The sequence below is a fragment of the Eumetopias jubatus genome, unplaced genomic scaffold, assembly GCF_037043125.1.
Source record: "Eumetopias jubatus isolate StellerSeaLion01/CBP00866 unplaced genomic scaffold, mEumJub1_p1.0 scaffold_2, whole genome shotgun sequence".
In the NCBI taxonomy this organism is placed as follows: Eukaryota; Metazoa; Chordata; class Mammalia; order Carnivora; family Otariidae; genus Eumetopias; species Eumetopias jubatus.
In genome coordinates this window covers 169,962,232-169,982,133 of record NW_028274808.1, presented here as the reverse complement: position 1 = coordinate 169,982,133, position 19,902 = coordinate 169,962,232, and the positions used below count along the sequence as shown (strand labels likewise).

The following is a 19,902-nucleotide window of genomic DNA, read 5'->3' as shown; positions in this document are numbered from 1 at the left end:
TACACATATTATTCTTCATCCCTAACTATTCCCTGCTTCCCAAACATCTCCTTCCACCTCCCTTTCGAAAGACATCTTAATTTGGCATCTGAAGGTTTAAAATGTTTTCTGTAACATAATTCTGAATAACACCCATTTTAAAGCAGAAAGTTAATAAACAAATATAAACACTGTTGAAATGTTTATTGAACCAACATAGTCCATTTGTTTGAGAAAAGATAGTAAAAGTTAAGTTGCCCAGGGGAAAAGATCACTTTGATAACTCCAGTTTTTAAAAATGTGAGCACGGGGCGCCTGGGTGGCTCAGTTGGTTAAGCGACTGCCTCCAGCTCAGGTCATGATCCTGGAGTCCCGGGATCGAGTCCCACATCGGGCTCCTGCTCGACGGGGAGTCTGCTTCTCCCTCTGACCCTCTTCCCTCTCGTGCTCTCTATCTCTCATTCTCTCTCTCTCAAATAAATAAAATCTTTAAAAAAATAAAAATGTGAGCATGATGGGGCGCCTGGGTGACTCAGTCGTTAAGCATCTGCCTTCGGCTCAGGTCATGATCCCAGGGGCCTGGGATCGAGCCCCGCATTGGGCTCCCTGCTTGGCGGGAAACCTGCTTCTCCCTCTCCCACTCCTCCTGCTTGTGTTCCCTCTCTCACTGTCTTTCTGTCAAAAAATAAATTAAAAAAAAAATCTTAAAAAAAAAATGTGAGCATAATAATCGTAGTTGGTGTTTATGGAACTTCTGGGTGGGCAGAAAAATTGACTCTTATAAACTGAGATTTGGAACTGAGACAACTATCAGATGAAATGGCAAGAAGCAAAAAAACCTTATTTTATGAGAATTCTACTTTCTGGGAGGGAAACTAGTATTGCAGAACCATTTAATGAAAACTTAGTTTTACAGGGGTTCAGGTATCTACTGACATACATGACAAACTTTAGATTGAAATCATTAACTATCTCCAGGAAATTATATATTTCACAAATTTTGCTATTTTAAAGAAAACTTAAGTATCACAGAGACACTGACCATGCCAGAGCAATTTTACCATTTTTACATGTATATGGGGATTAATGATCTTTAGTATCTGGGTGCATTCCAGGTCATAAGACAAAAGCAAATCTTTACTTTTGTATGTGTTCAGTATAGTTACACGTCTAGCTCCTTTGAAGTAATACAGGTCTGCTCAAATATATAATTAACACTGTTGCATATTATTCCCTCAAAGCAAATGTCTACTAACCCTGTATTCTAGGAAGAAATAAAAAAAAGAATAAGTAAAGCAATGCAATTGCAACCTAATTTCCTAGAGATTCTCAGAATCCCTACTTCTGAATATTGGCCCCGCTGCTATTACATCCATATTTTTCTTGTAACTTAAAGTTCTCTCTGTAGAAGGCCTTTAGTTAGGGGTAAAAAGTCTTACAAAGAAACTGTTTAATAAAGGATGTAAACATTTTACTAAGCAAAAGATGCTAGCTTCATTGCCCACAAAAGCCAAACAGAAAACAATACATTACTAACGTTTTCTATTTATTCATTAATAAAAAGTGCATAGTACAAGCCCTTTATCCCAGTCCAAGTACTCAGTAAAAGATTACAATAAACCCTGGATGGCACAGACATGATTTGTTTGGCATGATTTAAACATTTAAAAACAGCAATTAATATTTAGTACAATCACATGACCACTTTCGCTTTTAACAAAGTAATCATCAGACATGGTAACAAATACATATGCTTTTTCATTTAGAAATATTATGTTAAGACTAAACCTACTATTGCAACAACAAAAATTTAACCCCTTATGTGTAATCTCTTCATTTCTCCTTCAAGTTGCTGTTTTGTGTCTTAAGCTGATGAGCTGGTCAAATTTTAGCACGTTTATTTAGAGTGACAGGCTTTAATTCAGAGTGGTAAATTTCCAAGGTTCCTTTGAAAATAAAAGAATTCAGTAATTCTATAAACACTATCACATCACATACCACAATGACACCAAAAGTAACAATGGAATAGCTGAACCTAACAGTTACTTCAGAAAATCTCTGCAAGTTATTTAAAATATGACTTGCTGGCCATGGGATAGTGCTTGGATAGATACATGATAAAATCTTTTACTATACACTGTTCCAATGTTAACTTTTTCCATATGGAAAGCAAGAAAACATTAGTTTGCATAAGGGACATTACATGACTCTAAAACAAAATAAACTTAAAGTTATTTGTGGATTATTTAAGAGCCAAAAGTGATTAAAATATGAAGCTTTATCTTTCTTTTTTCCAGATTATTTAAAAATGATTGTAGCCACAGTTCCGGTGAATGTTTATAAGCCAAGTAATGAATAAGAGTGTGCTCAATAAAAAGGCCACATGTAGAAGCTTTAGGAATTAAATAGAATAATATAAATTACTAGTTAGGTTAACAGGAACACTTTATATGCAGTAGTATGCGGTCTTTCTCAGGAATGTAGAGAAATTTTACAAGCAAAAAAACCAAAACTAAATATTTCTCTAGGAACTTTTGTTGCTAATTAAATAGATGGTCCATATAGAAAAGGTTAATATACTAGATGTACTGTCAATTAAGTGTATGTGACAGAAAGGAAGAACCAGGAATAAGAACCTAGATTTGTAAGTCTCTAACACTAGACATTCTGTTTCCATGTCAAGCCCAACTGGCTTCAACCAAAGCCAATTCTCAATTACTTGTGAGCCATAGATTCAGTGAATGCATCAGTATCTCTGCCAGAGGTTGGCTTTCTAGTAGCTTAGAGAACAGACTGGTAGGATGTATGTGAAAGCCTTCAAAGTCCAGGGACCAAGAGCAGAAAAGGGAATGCTTATAGAGATTTAACTCCATCTCATGCCATCCCTGCCCTTTCTGCATTGAATACTCTAACAGCTATAAAGCTGGGAAGGCTTCCAGTAGGCCACAGCAAGAGGAAGAACCTCAAATCTATGGTGCTCATTTGACTTACCTGTGTTATGATACCCCTCAATTACCCCACAAGTAATTAAGAGTAGGTGATACTATGTCAAGAAGTTGAGTACAAAGCTAAGATGCACAGAAGGAATGCAAGCAGTCAATATTGGATTACATAATGAAATGATGCCCTTAAAAAGTTTATGGCCTAAAATGTATATAATAATAAAGGGACAAAGAATACCCTAGGAGCATCACATAATTTTATCAGAGACTCTATTAACAGTAAAATGATATAGAGAAGTTTATTAATTCATACAAGTAATTTCTCAGATCGATACAGTGAAAAGCTAGAGTGATCTGGGGGGGAAATCCTTACACTGATAGCAAAATATCTTCTAGCCCCCATAAACCACCTGTAATCACTTGCTAAGAAAAAAATTCCATAACCACATAGGTGATGCAGACTTGTCTTTATCCCATTTGTATTCATTTTCTTTCAAACTGAGCAAAACAATGCAACCTTTTACTTTTTATACATTTCAAAATTTTACTTATATTAATGCTCCTCTCCAACCCAATCCATCTTATTACTAAACAAGAATGAGATAAGGGGTGAGAAAAAGATCCTTGATTGCTTTTTCATTTTCCTCCTTTTCCCTTGGAGTAAACCATCAAATATTTTCTGAAGTCAGAAGGATAACAAAAGACTCAATTTTTTCTTCACAGAAAAAAACAGACTAAATAAGTAAATAGCATTCAAATGTCAGTAACCAAACAGGCCCCCAATATAGCTTTAAGATAGTTCCATTTAGCAGGGAAGTGTTAGAACAGAAAAGGTTCCTGAGAGGCACCCATTTAACAAATAAATTATAGCTTAAATTATTACTGTATAGAATATACCTGGCAAAGGCAGAAAGCATTAACTTTTTTCCTCCTTTCATGAACCTTATAAGGCTATAATGGACTGTAAATCACCCACTATATTTAAATCATGTTTAAAGTTCTCCTAATATTAGACATTTTTGTGGGAATAAAAAACTTAGTAAACAACTTTTCATTTCTTCTCCCCTCTTTTTCTAGCCACACAAGCCAGTTGTAGTGGATGACACAGATTTGTAAAATATTCCAAAGGCTGCCACAGTCCCAAGAACTAGAAAAAACTGCCACCCACAAATAAACTATTAAGGTAAATGCAAATACAGTGTGGTTCTAATTTTTTCATACAATCTCAGACAACCCCAAGTAACTTTATAAATACCTTATGAAAAAAAAGTAATTTTAAAACCTATCAAAACTATTTAAAATATTTAAAGGCAGGATCTCAAATTTCCTTCAATCAGGCCAGAAATCATCACAAAAAATTATGACCACAGTTACAAACAGAATGAGTGGAATGTTTAAGTTTAGGATAACCAAAAAAGCCCATGTAACTTTTTTAATATAATCACTTACTCAAATATACTGTAAAAAGGAATGGTGATAACACAGGAAGCAAAAATAAGCTTTCAAGTGAAATTTCTAGAAGCTCATGAAAACAATACCATCCCATATTGCAGATGCAAAAGGAAAAACAGTCTAATGGGGTTAAGAGTACTCTGGTCATCTTCGTTCATTTGGTCGTGCAAGGTGTTAACTATTTTCACTTCCCATATCACAAAGTTAGTCCACAGGAGGGGCTGGTGGATCTTGTCCCTGGCATTAGAAAGACAGAAATTATGGAACTGACTTCTTAAATCCCAGTGCCACCAATCTAACACATATAGTAAGAACTGAGCAGCATGCCTCCCCCCACCCTCCAATCCCTAATCATATACTTATTTGAACTTTTCATATGTTTTTGCACAAGGGAACACTAGCTTAACACTATAATTCACCAATGTTTGTCTTATTTCTCCCTGTGGCATGGAAGAAAGGAAAACTATGTAAAAGTAAAATGATATGGATGAAACTGCTCTCCCTGACAGCTCCAGAGATGACATTTAAACCAATAAAGGTAGTATCATCCCTCTTGCTTAAGGTGCCTGGGCACATTACAAAGTGAAAGAAGAGACTTTTGCTTCTCACTACAGAATGTCAATGAGGAAGCATGTGGCTGCAGTTGCTACTGGCAGGCATCCTATGACCACAAAGGGAGCCCACTTTGGAAGGAAGCTGATGGAATGAAGAAAGAAAGTCAGTCTTTGATGATACTGTTAAACAATCTAAAACCCTGACCCTACCTCTCTGGATTTTCTAATGTGTAAACCAATACAGCCACTTGTTTAAACCAGGTGGAGCTGATCTTTGTTACTGGCAAGAGAAGGTATTTGAACTGGAAAGGAAAGATCAGAGCTTTTAGGAATCTTCAGGAAGATTCCATTTATTTACTCTGACATGTTATATGTGGCCCTGGTTGAGGGTGGTCAATTTTCTACTTGAAATTAGTATGTTTTCTTGCTTACTCCTAGGGCAGTGGGCCTACTACCCAAGAACTGCTGGCCTACAATGAAGTAAGGTTTAGGAGGTGTCATCTTAAATTTCTGTCCCTTTTGATGGCTTCTAGGCCAGCTTATTAAGTTGGATTTCTTTAGATGCAAATGTTGAGGAAGTTGCTCTTTGATATGAAAGTAATAAAACTGTACCTAGAAAGTAAGAAAAAACACTGAGGAGAAAGCATCTTATCAGGACAATATATAAGCTATTTTATGGATAACTTCTCCAAGAGAAAAAAAAATTAATTTAAGGCAAATTTTTATATAGTGCTAATGATGTATTCTTTCATAAAGTCAGCATGGCTACATATCTAAATGTTCTATTCCTAAACAAACCAAAGCACTGACCAATCATCATTCCAGATTTGCTTTCTCCTACGTAAGGAAATAGTTTAACTAAAACTTCTAATATTAGCAATACAAGACTGTGGAAAAAAAAAATTATTTTAGGAATTCCACATGGTGAAGGTTGGAGAAGGGAATTAGTGGGATAATTTGGTGTTCAACAAGTGAATTCATCATGTAAATATCTTTAAAGAGGTAACACCCAAGTCAAATAGAAAAGAAAAAAATATAAATACAGGTTCTCAAAACAATTACAAGGAATCCTTCAATGAAGTTTCTGTTAAAGACAGCACCAAAAACCCCCTGTTGGGTCACTTTATTTATCATATTTTTTATCTAGAAGGTTCTAAAAATGGTAGTAATCATGACTATCAAGATTTACCAACATGAATGAGCCTACCTCTCCTCTGTCAGTTCAGTTGACCTATTATGATGCAGAACTGGAAGAGTTTAAGAGAATTTGGATGGGAAAACAAGAGGAAAATGGGATTTCACCAGATAGGCTCAGGGCCTCTACTGTATTTAATAGCTAGGACAGAAGGGGAGAAAACGAAGTAGAGGGAAAAACATTTGAACTGTAGCTAGTAAGAGAATTTAGGGAGCTGGAACCATGAGAAGCGAGGGATCAACTGTGAGGAACTAGGGAGTGGAAGACTGAGATTTGAGAAATACTGCTATGGATTATTATGAACTGGATCATTTTTTTATTAAAGAAAGACTGGAATGTGAGTGAAGATTGGAATGTATTTTAAAATTCTTTTTGGGCTACTGGTCTGTGCTTTTCTCTGTATGTAACTGCACGAAGACTAAGCCATTTGGGGTTGCAAGATTTACAAGGACTACACTGGAAGAACTTATTCCGTGAGTTAAATCTTCCCTTTGCTAATTCTAGTATTTCAGTCAAAACAAATTCCTTCCATTCCAGGCCACACCCATCCCCTACCCAAATGAATTTCTAATCCACAACACTTACATTATGAGGACTGGTTGGCTTGCCAGTTAGGTTGGATCCTCTTAGATTAGGAGGTCTCAGTAGAAACAAGATCACTGCAATAACCATCCAGGCCATCAAGATCATGGTAATACTGATGCCATTATCACCAGAGGGCCCTGGTACTAAAGACAAACAAAAAATATATTTGCAACAAAAACCGCAGCATGGTTATAATATTGTTAGATGATGTAAAAAGAAATCCTAATGTTTAAATGCTAATTTCAAAAATTGTATATTAAAATTGTATAAATAATTTTAAGAAATGCAATTATGAAATATTACATCTTCAATTTCCCTTTCCTCTTGTGAGAAAATCTAAATAGTAAACAGTATAAATAGTCATAGGACAAAACCTATTATATAAGGATTTTAATATAGTGGTTCTTAATATTTTGGTGTGATAGAATTCTTTGGGAGTTTAAAAAAATTAAGGACTCTTTCTACTCTAAGAACCCATATGTACACACTCAATTTTGCATATAATTTGGGAAGGTTCATGAACTCACAAAACCACCAATCCTGAGATCTACAAAACCCAGGTTAAGACCACCTGATGTACAGTAAAAACACTCTACTTCAGGAGGGGAAAGTTCTGTATTTTAATTATAGAAGCAGCATGAAAAAATACCAGAGTGTAAGGAAAAGGGACCATTTGGGTTGTATAATACATAAATTAAAGATCCCTTTCACGATATTCTCAAAGAGATAATAATTTGGCCTTCTTTTTTTGCAAAAAGAAGTTGGATTCAGATCTAGATAATCTAAAGTCTATGCATTTATCAAGAGAAAAAAGTCAGGGCTGTGTGTGATGGTAGTAGTCTCTCCCAGCTCCTTAAGGCAGCCATATCTTATTTAATCCATTGTAACAAGTACCTAGCATAGTGCCTGGCCCACAGTATGAGCTTAACAAATTTCTGATAAATAAAACAGACTTATAGTTGATGTACATTAGAGAACTCAGTTGTCAAAAATGAAAATTATAGATTAGATTTCTAAAGAAAAACAGTATATCTACATGGTTACTAAAATAGTTCATCAGGACTGTAACTGTAGTTTTGGTCTGCCTGCCTGGAGAAAAAGTAAAAGAAATCCAGACAAGAAGTTGAAACTAAGCTGATACACTGCATTGGGGTACGTGGGCCCAGGTCTCACTCCCAAGAAAGGGAAGGGATGGGTGGCCTTACATGAGGCCAAAGGATTAGTGACCAAAGGGAACAAAAGCCAAGCACACTGCTGGGCTGGCCCAAGAGCAGGCTGGACAGGAATGCGGCCCCTTGTTCAAACCCCCATCACTTCCCCAGAAACAGATAACATAACTCCAGGTCACCAAAATTGCATAATCACACAATGCATCAGTGTTTTTTTCCTCTATATCCATATCCACTCCTTTCTTTGTTCTCTCCTACTATACTAAACCTGCCTCCCCTCATAACTAAGACAAATTTCTCCACTTAAGCTTTGAATCCCATCACTCTTTTAGAGATCTTATCCATTATCCTCTCTCTCAGGTATTCAACACCCCACTCCGTTCCAGCCATCCTGTAAATCACTTAAACACAATCAAGTTTCCACCCTCTTAGGGAAAAAAAAAATCCCTCCCTCAAACCCTTTCCCTGTCCAGCTATCAAAGCTAACATCTTAAGAAATGACTATATTTCACTACCCCCCATTCACTCTTCAGGTGGGTACCCACCTCCATCCTGCAAACAGCTCTTCAAAAGGTCACCTATACACCTCCATGCTGGGAAGCCTCATGGATAATTACAGTGCTCATTTTCCATGACCGGTCTCTCCTTTTAAAGCACATTCTTCCTTTGTCTTCTTGCCTTACCACTGCGTACTTTTCTGTCTTACACTTCCCACTCCATACATGTTTGTTTTCCTCTTCCTGGCTTTTAAATTTTGGAATTCTCATGGTCAATTTTAGATTCCTTTCTCTTCTTGCTCCACACACGGTCATCCTCACCAGTGGTTTCATTTACTTTCTATATGCAGACCACCTCTAAATTTATATATACCAACCCCAGCTCTTCTGAACTTCAGACCAAATATCCAACTGTATGTCTACAACTATTTTTTTTATCTTCATACCAACAGTTTTTTTTTTAAAGATTTTATTTATTTATTTGACAGAGAGAGAGCACAAGCAGGGGGAGCATCAGGCAGAGGCAGAGGGAGAAGGAGGCTCCCCACTGAGTACAGAGCCTGATGTGGGACTCGATCCCAGGACCCCAGGATCATGACCTGAACCGAAGGCAGACACCCACCCGAGCCACCCAAGCGCCCTTTCATACCAACAGTTCTTAAACTGTAGTATACGTTCCAGCGATTCAGCAGCTTCTTAAAAATGCAGATGATTAAATCCCACCTTGCACTTAAAATACTCAATATCCCAAACTAAAATCATGAAAATCTCTTCTAGCCCCATCCTCCATGCCCCATGAAGTTGGGTCTCCATTAGGCCAAAAATTTAAGAAAACATCTATTGTTCTCTCTCAGTGACCTTCTATTTACTCCATTTTGAAGTTTTCTGTCAATTTTAATTCCTAAATATCACTCAAACCTTTTTTCTTTTTTTTGAGAGAGAGAGAGAGCATGTGTGCATGCACATATGAGTGGGGCAGGGGGAGGGGCAGAGGGAGAGGGAGAGAGAGAATCTTAAGCAGACTCCACGCTCAGTGCAGAGCCGATGAAGGACTCGATCTTATGACCCTGAGATCATGACCTGAGCTAAAATCAAAGAGTCAGACGCTTAACCAAATGAGCCACCCAGGCATCCCCATCAAATTTACTTATAGTGGCATTCCATACCTGCTGAAGCTAGCATCACTTCTTGTCTGGTTTATTGTGACAGCCTCTTAACAGATCTCCCTATACCTATTCTTGCCTTCTCTAATTCTATCCTCTATGCTGCTCCAAGAGTGCTGTTTTTAAAAAAGCAAATACTATTATTTTTATTACTAAATAATAGCTAAAATTTGAGTGGTTACTTTGAACCAGACATCATCTCTGTTAATCCTTTTAAATTTTTTTTTTTAAGTAGGCTACACAGGGCTTGAACTCACAATCCTGAGATCAGGATCTGAGCTGAGATCAAGAGTCGGACGCTTAACCAACTGAGCCACCCAGGCGCCCCAAATATTAATCCTAACAATCTTATTTTATGGTAATTACTATCATATTTTCATTTTCTAGATGAGGAAACTGGGGAAAAAGGAGATTAAATACCAATGTCATACAGTTAGTATGTGGCCAAACTGGGATTTTAATACAGCTGGTCTCATTCCAGAGCCTGTGTTCTTAATCCCTTTGCCACGTCAGAATCTCCGACAATACTGCAGAGTGAGACAGAGCCCTGAAAGGTATTTGTCCTGTGAGTAGTAAAATTGGAAAATACAGATTTAAAAGGAATTTTTGATGAATAAATTTATAACTAGCAGTTAGGTAAAATTAGATTATTTAAAGTTAGTCAAAGAAGGATAACTGTGACTTCTACATATTATCACTTCTTATAGTGCCCCTCTCTCTCAGAAATAAAATGCCAGGTTAATTATATAGAAGTACAACCTCAGGGGCACCTGGGTGACTCAGTTGTTAAGCATCTGCCTTAGGCTCAGGTCATGATCCCAGGGTTCTGGGATCGAGCCCCACATCGGGATCCGTGCTCAGCAGGAAGCCTGCTTCTCCCTCTCCCACTCTCCCTGCTTGTGTTCCTGCTGTCGCTATCTCTCTGTCAAATAAATAAATAAAATCTTAAAAAAAAAAAGTACAACCCCAATGTCAATTTTATATATTATTCAATTTGGAAAATGGGTCTTTTTTTTTTTTTAAAGATTTTATTTATTTATTTGACAGAGAGAGACACAGCAAGAGAGGGAACACAAGCAGGGGGAGTGGGAGAGGGAGAAGCAGGCTTCCCGCCGAGCAGGGAGCCTGATGTGGGGCTCGATCCCAGGACCCTGGGATCATGACCTCAGCCGAAGGCAGACGCCCAACGACTGAGCCACCCAGGCTCCCCAAGTGGGTCTCTTTTTTTGAAAGATTTATTTTTTAAGTAATCTCTACACCCAACATTGCGACTCAAACTCACAACCCTGAGGATCGAGAGTTGCATGCTCTACCAACTAAGCCAGCCAGGCACCCCAAGTCTCTTAATTTTTGATACTCTTTGCACATAAAATACTCTTTAATTGAACCTCAGATCACAAATTTACTAATTCATGTCTTAGACAAAGCAGCCCTAGCAAAATGTCTACTCCTCTGTAAGACTCTCATAGTGAGGGGCGCCTGGGTGGCTCAGGCGTTAAACATCTACCTTCGGCTCAGGTCATGATCCCAGGGTCCTGGGATTGAGCCCCGCATCAGGCTCCCTGCTTGGTGGGAAGCCTGCTTCTCCCTCTGCCACTCCCCCTGCTTGTGTTCCCTCTCTCGCTATATCTCTGTCAAGTAAATATATAAAATCTTAAAAAAAGACTCTCATAGTGATATTATGGTTTTCAGTTCCCTATAGCTGTCTCCTAGCTTGGTTCTTATTGCTGCCTTTCCTTCCTGCATAATGCTGTCAGAAAATTCTGCTTAGGACACTGCTTGTAATACATCTGCTGACTCACTTTTTACTGCTGACTTCTTCAACTCTGAATTCCTCAGCCTGACCTTTCCTTGTATGACTTGGCCCTACTCATCAGATTAACTCTTAATGTTTCTCAGAAAAAGCATCCCCCTGCTCTAGTCACCCCCATTATCTTCTTCCTTCTTTAGTTAGTGGTTCCCTGGCCTGTGATGGTATCAATACCACAGATTCTATAGCCCTGCCTCACACCATCTAAATTCTGGAGCGGCTCAAGGATGGGGTCAGGAACCAACAACATTTGAAAAGCTTTCCAAATGAATCTGATGCACCAGTTCAGTGCTAGTTTGGCTGATGGCATTTGCCAATTTTGCAAAGTCAGTACTTGTGGGGTAACTCATGACTTCTCCCTGTCTGGTATGTTCTTCCAAATAACCTCCATATCACCTACATCCCTCTCTTCTGTAAAAATCTCCATTTTCTCAGTCCACTCTTTCCTTTCTACTCTGGACTACTGTGGCATTTCTAGTTTGAAGGAATGGTTTCCTATTTGTCCTCATTAGGATATTAACTTTTTTTTTTTAAGATTTTATTTATTTATTTGAGAGAGAGAGAGAAAGCACAAGCCTGGAGGAGAGGCAGAGGGAGAGGGTGAAGCAGATCTCCCACTTAGCAGGAAGTCCGATGCGGGGCTCGATCCCAGGACCCTGGGATCATGGCCTGAGCCAAAGGCAGATGCTTAACCAACTAAGCCACCCAGCATCTCAGGACATTAACTTTTTAAGAACTGAGACCATCTCATAGCTGTTTGACTCCATTACCTCTTAGCTATGTAATCTCTCTGTGCCTCAATTTCTTTACCTGTGAAATAGAAATATTACTATAATCTCAGAGAGTAGTTGTAAGGATTGAAATGATCAGTACATAAGGAGCAGTTAGTACAGTGCCTGGTACACAGGAGGTATTTGGTAAACACTGGCCATTACCAATATTATGCATGCAGAGAAGTCTGAGTGCAGATATAGGCTGGTGTGACTAACTAGGCTGGATAACGTGCTGAAGTGGGAATGGAAAAGGGTCAAATACAAATGGTACTAGAATGGAAGATGCACAACACATGGTGACTGACCCGACTGACAGTAGAAGGGAGAAGAAAAAAAAAGTTAAGGATGCCTCTAAAATTTCTGAAGTGTAGTAATGTGTAGTAAAATTTCTCTACTTAAAAAGGTAGAAGGGGCGCCTGGGTGGCTCAGTTGGTTAAAAGTCCAATCTCAGCTCAGGTCTTGATCTTAGGGTCGTCAGTTCAAGCCCCACATTTGGCTCCATGCTGGGTGTGGAGCCTACTTTAAAAAAAAAAAAAAGAAGAAGGTGGTGGTGGCTGGGGTACCTGGGTGGTTCAGTTAAGCATCTGCCTTTGGCTCAGGTCATGATCTTGGGGTCCTGCGATCGAGCCCGATGTTGGGCTCCCTGCTCACACGGAAACTGCTTCTCCCTCTCCTCCCTGCTCATGCTCTCTCTTGCTATCTCACTTCTCTGTCTCTCAAATAAATAAAATCTTTTTTTTAAAAAAAGGGCTAAATGGATATAGTTTTCCTAATCTTCAAAGTCTGATTAGATAATTTCTCTTATTCTCCAACAACTCAAGGCCCATCTCACAATAAAGAATAATAGCTGAATCAATTAGAGTTGAACCTCTTGACCACAGTCAGTGTTTTTTTGTTTATATTAGTCCCACAAAATTAAGATGGCTCTAGAACGTATTTTCACATGGGCATACTGTGCCAGCTTATTTAAATATCATTTTGGGAAATCTTTTATTTTATTTTTTTCAGAGAGAGAGAGAGGGGGAGTGAACAAGTGGGGGGGCGGGGGAATGGAGAGAGAGAATCTTAAGCAGGCCCCAAGCTCAGTGCAGTGCCCAATGTGGGGCTCAATCTTAAGACCCTGAAATCATGACCTGAGCCAAAATCAAGAGCTGGTTCCTTAACCAACTGAGTCATCCAGGTGGCCCATGGGCAAGGTTAATAAAAATAATAAAAAAAAAAAACTAGAAACAAACCTAAATGCCTGCCAAGAGTGTCTGATTAGTAAATTATGGCACAATTATACAATGTAATATTATGAAGCTGTAAAAAATATTTAAGGAAGTCTCCATGAGATATGCTATTTGTTTTTGCCCAGAAAAAAAAGCAGATAAAAAAACTGTGTACAAAGAAAGGGGGCAAATAATACACATTTTGCTTGTACACACGTAAGTTCTGGAAAGATACATAAAAAGCTAATGAAACCTGGAGACAGCACCTGGGTAGATGGGAGCATATAAATAGGAAGACAACTTTTCACTGTATATTAATTAACTTCTTGATTTGGGAACTATATATATAAAAAATTAAATACACTGAACTAAACAAAAAAAGTAGCCCTAAAATATTTCAGGGTTGGAGATACTGGGTATCATACTGGGTATCTGAACTGACTTGGACTTCTTGAAATATTCAGAAACAGAGATGAATGGAGTCACTGAAGGGTTTCTGTGATTATTTGCAGTCCCTTATGACAAAGCACTTCATAAAGTCTCAAAACAGGTATGCTACTCAAACTCCCATATACTACATGCAGCAAATACAAACAAGTATAAGGAACAGCTTTTTTTTTTTTAATTTTTTTAAAAGCTTTAGTTTTAAGTAACGTCTACACCCAACATGGGGCTCAAACTCACAACCCCGAGATCAAGAGTCACAAGCTCTTCTGAATGAGCCAGCCAGGCGCCCAAAGGAGCAGCTATTTTAAAGTCAGTATAGAGAGGTGAATAGGCTCTGTCCACTTTGGTTTTTATTGTGGTAACTTTTTGGCACTTACAAATATTAAGGGGCACAATCACATGGTAGATAGAAAATCTGTTCCCTCACTGCCTAGAAACTATTTGCCTTAAGAGAGTAAATACTTTTTTACTCTATGGTCTGGAAAGATCAGATCAAAAAATGTAAAGGACTCTACATCAAAGTACAGCATTCTATTTTGCTTAGGGTTTAAGTCTTTAGTTACAAGGAAATGTATTACAAATAACTTGCCAAATGGAATATTCACAATAAAACCATTAACTTAGCTGGACACCAGGAAGATGAAAGAGTAGAGAGGGATGCTCTAAAAGCTGGTAGATCCCAAAGGACTATTTCTTTAAACTGATACAGGTTTCCAGTGGAAAAGTAGAAACAGAACAACAGTAAACGTGGTGCATTAGCACCAGGAGCTTTAACTTCGCAATTCTGGGGTTGTAGAGAATAATTACATTATCTTCAGCACAGTTACTGGTTTTCAAGTTGATTTACTCCAGAATTAAGTTAGTGATAGAGCCGGTTTCCATACAACACTTTATCTGAAAGGCAGTCTTTCTGAAGAGTTAGCACACTTGCTCTACAGAGCAAAACTATGGGTGAACACAACAATGAAATGGAGGTTAGCTCAATATAAAGAATCATGCAGCAACTGAATCTGCTAATACATTGCAGCTAAATTCTGCTACCACACAAAGTAATAAGCTCCATATTCAATTAAATCATCTCAAATACATGCAACATGATACCATGGCAGGCACAATGGGTATTGTGATATAATAAGAAATAAAGATTTGGTTTTCATTCCAGTTCCTGGCACAGAAATCCTAAAACCCTTGGAATTTCCTGAGACATAGGAGAGAAATGTCATTTGTTGTTATTAATAATAAACCTGAGTGTATGCAAATGAGGTCACCTTGGTAGGCCCCTAGAAAGCTTCAGAATGGGGTCTGGTTGCCAGAGTTGGACCATATAATTAGAGAGCTGGAACTTTCAGCTCCACTCCCTAACCTCCAGAAGGAGAGGGGCAGGAGATTTAGTTAATCACCAATTGCCAATGATTTAACCATTCATGTCTACAAAATGGAACCTCCATAAAAACTCTAAACAGTGGGGTTCAGCTTCCTAACTGGTGAATACCTCAAGGTGCTGGGAAAGTGGCACACCCAGAGAAAACAGGGAAACTCTGTACCCCTCTACCACATTCCTTGCCCTGTGCAACCCTTCTATTTGTTCTTGAGTCGTACCCTTTATGATACACTGGTAATGTAAGCAAACTGTTTTCCTGAGTTCTGTGAGCCATTCTAGCAAATTACTGAACCTGAGGAGGGACTGTGGGAACTCCTGATTAACATATATTTATGAAAACAGCATAAACTCACTAGAGAAAATTTAGAATACAAAGAAAATTCTATTGCCCACAGGAAACAACTGCAAAAAACCATTTAAAAACATGGCTTTCAGAAAGGATTTCCACCAAATGCTAAAAGCAGCAGGGGAGAAAAACTGGCCAATATAACTAAATTAACATTTAAACTCTAGAGTTTTGTCTTTATATTTAGATTAAGGATATGAAATTTCACTCCAAGAAATAGAGTGTATTTGGTTTAAGGTGCAGCTGGCTCAAGCATCGCAAATACCACAAATGTAATAAATACTTATTTTGCCATAAGGAGTTCAATAAGATTATTTTCAACTAGAAGAACAGGTTTTAGCTTTACCTACTAGGGGAAAATTCTGAGCTGCTTATCAGGGGGCACACTGTAGATTAATGAATGCTACTGTAAAAGCAACATAAAGAAATCAGGAGTGGAGGAACAACCACCCATCATCCCAAAAACTAACACAAAGTCCACACATTACCATTACCTTCTTGTCCAGAGGCATATGATTACCACTCTGTTGCACCAACTGACAATGTTCTGACAAAATTTCTACTTTGGGCTGAGCACTGTACTAGCTCCTATTTCTCTAAGTTGTTATATTTAAAGAATTTAATGGGACATCCAGTTTACACAGTGGTAACAGTAATTAACAGTGTAATAACAAGTCCCTTTATAATAGTACCTTACTGTGTTTTAGCTTCATATACAAAATAAAGTGGAGCTCAGCTTCAGGGATGATAAGTATAAGCAACTAGCCTATTAATAAATGCAATTTGGTAATACGCAAAAAGCCTTAAAATGTACATAAAATGTAGCAGAGGGAGTTAAAATGTTGGGATTTAGAATGGGATCAAACTTGAGTTGTTACCAACTTAAAAGAGACTCTAATAAGTTGTTATATGTAACCATAATGGTAACCATAAAACAAAAACCTACAGTAAATACACAAAAGATAAAGAGAAGGGAAAATAAGCATAACACTAAAGAACAGTCATCAAACCACAAAGGAAGAAAGCAAGAGAAGAAAGGAACAGAAAGGAACTACAAAAACAGCCCGAAAACAATGAACACAATGGAAATAAGTATATACCTATCACTAATTACTTTAACTGTAAACAAACTAAATTCTCCAATCAAAAGATATAGAGTGGTGGGGTGCCTGGCTGACTCAGTCAGTCAGTAGAGCTTGTGACTTTTGATCTCAGGGTCATGAGTTTGAGCCCCACAATGGGTGCAGAGTTTACTTGAAAAATAAAAAAAAAGGCACAGAGTGGCTGAATGGATTAAAAAAAAAAAAAAGTGGCTCAGTTGTTAAGCATCTGCCTTCAGCTCAGGTAATATCCCAGGGTCCTGGGATCGAACCCCGCACTGGGCTCCCTGCTTGGCGGGAAGCCTGCTTCTCCCTCTCCCACTCGCCCTGCTTGTGTTCCCTCTCTTGCTGTGTCTCTGTCAAATAAATAAAATCTTAAAAAAAAAAAAAAAAAGACAGACTCATTTTAAATGTAATGACATACACAGACTGAAAGGAAAGGCACAGAAAAAGATGTTCCATGCAAATAAAAACCAAAAGAAAGCTGGAGTAGCTATACTTATATCAGATAAAATCAATTTTAATACAAAGACTATCAGAGACAAATAAGGGCATTACATAATGATGAAGGGTTAAAATCCAATAAGAGGATATAACATTTGTAAATATTTATAGGAGCACCTAATATATAAAGCAAATATTAACAGACCAAAATGAAGAAACAGACAGCAATACAGTAATAGGGGACTTCAATACCTCACTTACACCAATGGATAGATCACCAGACAGAAAATCAATATGGAGGGGCACGTGGGTGGCTCAGTCATTAAGCAACTGCCTTCGGCTCAGGTCATGATCCCAGGGTCCTAGGATCGAGCCCCACATCGGGCTCTCTGCTTCTCCCTCTCCCAATCCCCCTGCTTGTGGTCCCTCTCTCACTGTGTCTGTCAAATAAATAAATAAATAAAATCTTAAAAAAAAAGAGAGAGAAAATCAATATGGAAACACTGGCCTTAAATGACATGCCAGACCAGATGGACTTAACTGTATATACAGAACATTCCACCCAAAGCAACAGAATACACATTTTTCCCAAGTGCACATAGAACATTCTTTAGAACAGATCAGATGTTGACCACAAAACAAGTCTTAATAAATTTAAGAGGACTGAAATAATATCAAGCATCCTTTCCGACCACAGCAATATAAAACTAGAAATCAATTAAGACAAGGAAAGCTGGAAAATTCACAAATATGGAGAGATTAAACATGCTACTGAACAACCAGTGGGTTAAAGAAAAACAAATTTTTTTAAAGACAGTATTCACCCACTTTTATTTTATTTATGTATCTTTGTATGTATGTATTTTTTTTTTGATGTACTGTTCCATGATTGTTTGCGTATAACACCCAGTGCTCCATGCAGAACGTGCCCTCTTTAATACCCATCACCAGGCTAATCCATCCCCCCACTCCCCTCCCCTCTAGAACCCTCGTTTGTTTCTCAGAGTCCATAGTCTCTCATAGTTCATCTACCCCTCCGATTCCCCCCTTCATTTTTCCCTTCCTACTTTTTTTCTTTAACATATTTGTTTGAGAGGTACAGGTCTGTGATTCATCAGTCTTACACAATTCACAGCGCTCACCATAGCACATACCCTCCCCAATGTCTATCACCCAGCCACCCCATCCCTCCCACCCCCCACCACTCCAGCAACCTTCAGTTTGCTTCCTGAGATTAAGAATTCCTCATATCAGTGAGATCATATGATACATGTCTTTCTCTGACTCACTTACCTCGCTTAGCATAATACCTTCTAGTTCCAACCATGTCGTTGCAAATGGCAAGATTTTTTTTTTTAAGGCTACATGACAGTCCATTGTATATATATATATACCACATCTTCTTTATCCATTCATCTGTTGATGGACATCTTGGCTCTTTCCATAATTTGGCTATTTTTGACATTGCTCTATAAACACTGGGATGCACGGGTAAATACCCAGTAGTGCAATTGCTGGGTCGTAGGGTAGCTTGATTTTCAACTTTTTGAGGAACCTCCAGACTGTTTTCCAGAGTGGCTGCACCAGCTTGCATTCCCACCAACACTGTAGGAGGGTTCCCCTTTCTCTGCATCCTTACCAACATCTGTCGTTTCCTGAATTGTTAATTTTGTGAGGTGGTATCTCATTGAGGTTTTCATTTGTATTTCCCTGATGCCAAGTGATGTTGAGCACTTTTTCATGTGTCTGTTGGCCATTTGGATGTCCTCTTTGGAAAAAGGTCTGTTCATGTCTTCTGCCCATTTCTTGATTGGATTAGTTGTTCTCTGGGTGTTGAGTTTGATAAGTTCTTTATAGATTTTGGATACTAGCCCTTTATCTGATATGTCATTTGCAAATATCTTCTCCCATTCTGTCAGTTGTCTTTTGGTTTTGTGGACTGTTTCCTTTGCTGTGCAAAAGCTTTTTATCTTGATGAAGTCCCAATAGTTCATTTTTGCCCTTGCTTCCCTTGCCTTTGGCAATGTTTCTAGGAAGAAGTTGCTGCGGCTGAGGTCGAAGAGGTTGCTGCCTGCGTTCTCCTCTAGGATTTTGATGGACTCCTGTCTCACATTTAGGTCTTTCATCCATTTTGAGTCTATTTTTGTGTGTGGTGTAAGGAAATGGTCCAGTTTCATTCTTCTTCATGTGGCTGTCCAATTTTCCCAACACCATTTGTTGAAGAGACTTTTCCATTGGACATTCTTTCCTGTTTTGTCAAAGATTAGTTGACCATAGAGTTGAGGGTCCATTTCTGGGCTCTCTATTCTGTTCCATTGATGTATGTGTCTGTTTTTGTGCCAGTACCATACTGTCTTGATGATTTCAGCTTTGTAATAGTTTGAAGTCCGGGATTGTGACGCCAACAGCTTTGCTTTTCTTTTTCAACATTCCTCTGGCTATTCAGGGTCTTTTCTGGATCCATACAAATTTTAGGATTATTTGTTCCATTTCTTTGAGAAAAGTAGATGGCATTTTGATGGGGATTGCATTAAATGTGTAGATTGCTCTAGGTAGCATTGACATCTTCACAATATTTGTTCTTCCAATCCATGAGCATGGAATGTTTTTCCATTTCTTTGTGTCTTCCTCAATTTCTTTCATGAGTATTTTATAGTTTTCTGAGTACAGATTCTTTGCCTCTTGGTTAGATTTATTCCTAGATATCTTATGGTTTTGGGTGCAATTGTAAATGGGATCGACTCCTTAATTTCTCTTTCTTCTGTCTTGTTGTTGGTGTATAGAAATGCAATTGATTTCTGTGCACTGATTTTATATCCTGCCACTTTACTGAATTCCTGTATGAGTTCTCGCA

The 19,902-nt window shown here is 38.2% G+C and overlaps 1 protein-coding gene across 3 annotated transcripts in view; it reads right to left on the bottom strand.

Moving 5' to 3' along the window:
• Window positions 1-1,506: 1,506 nt before the first annotated feature.
• Window positions 1,507-19,902, bottom strand: part of SMIM14 (small integral membrane protein 14) — an 84,029-nt gene continuing 65,633 nt past the window's right edge. For 2 of the 3 annotated variants that reach the window (XM_028087564.2, XM_088021199.1), the window contains exons 4-5: window positions 6,708-6,850; window positions 4,495-4,610 (exon numbers count right to left, since the gene is read on the bottom strand). In XM_028087564.2, coding sequence (XP_027943365.1) covers window positions 4,578-4,610; window positions 6,708-6,850 — 176 coding nt within the window. In that variant the 3' untranslated portion in view covers window positions 4,495-4,577. Of the gene's footprint in view, window positions 1,926-4,494; window positions 4,611-6,707; window positions 6,851-19,902 lie in introns of those variants that run through there. The other variant, XM_088021200.1, reaches the window with a different exon arrangement.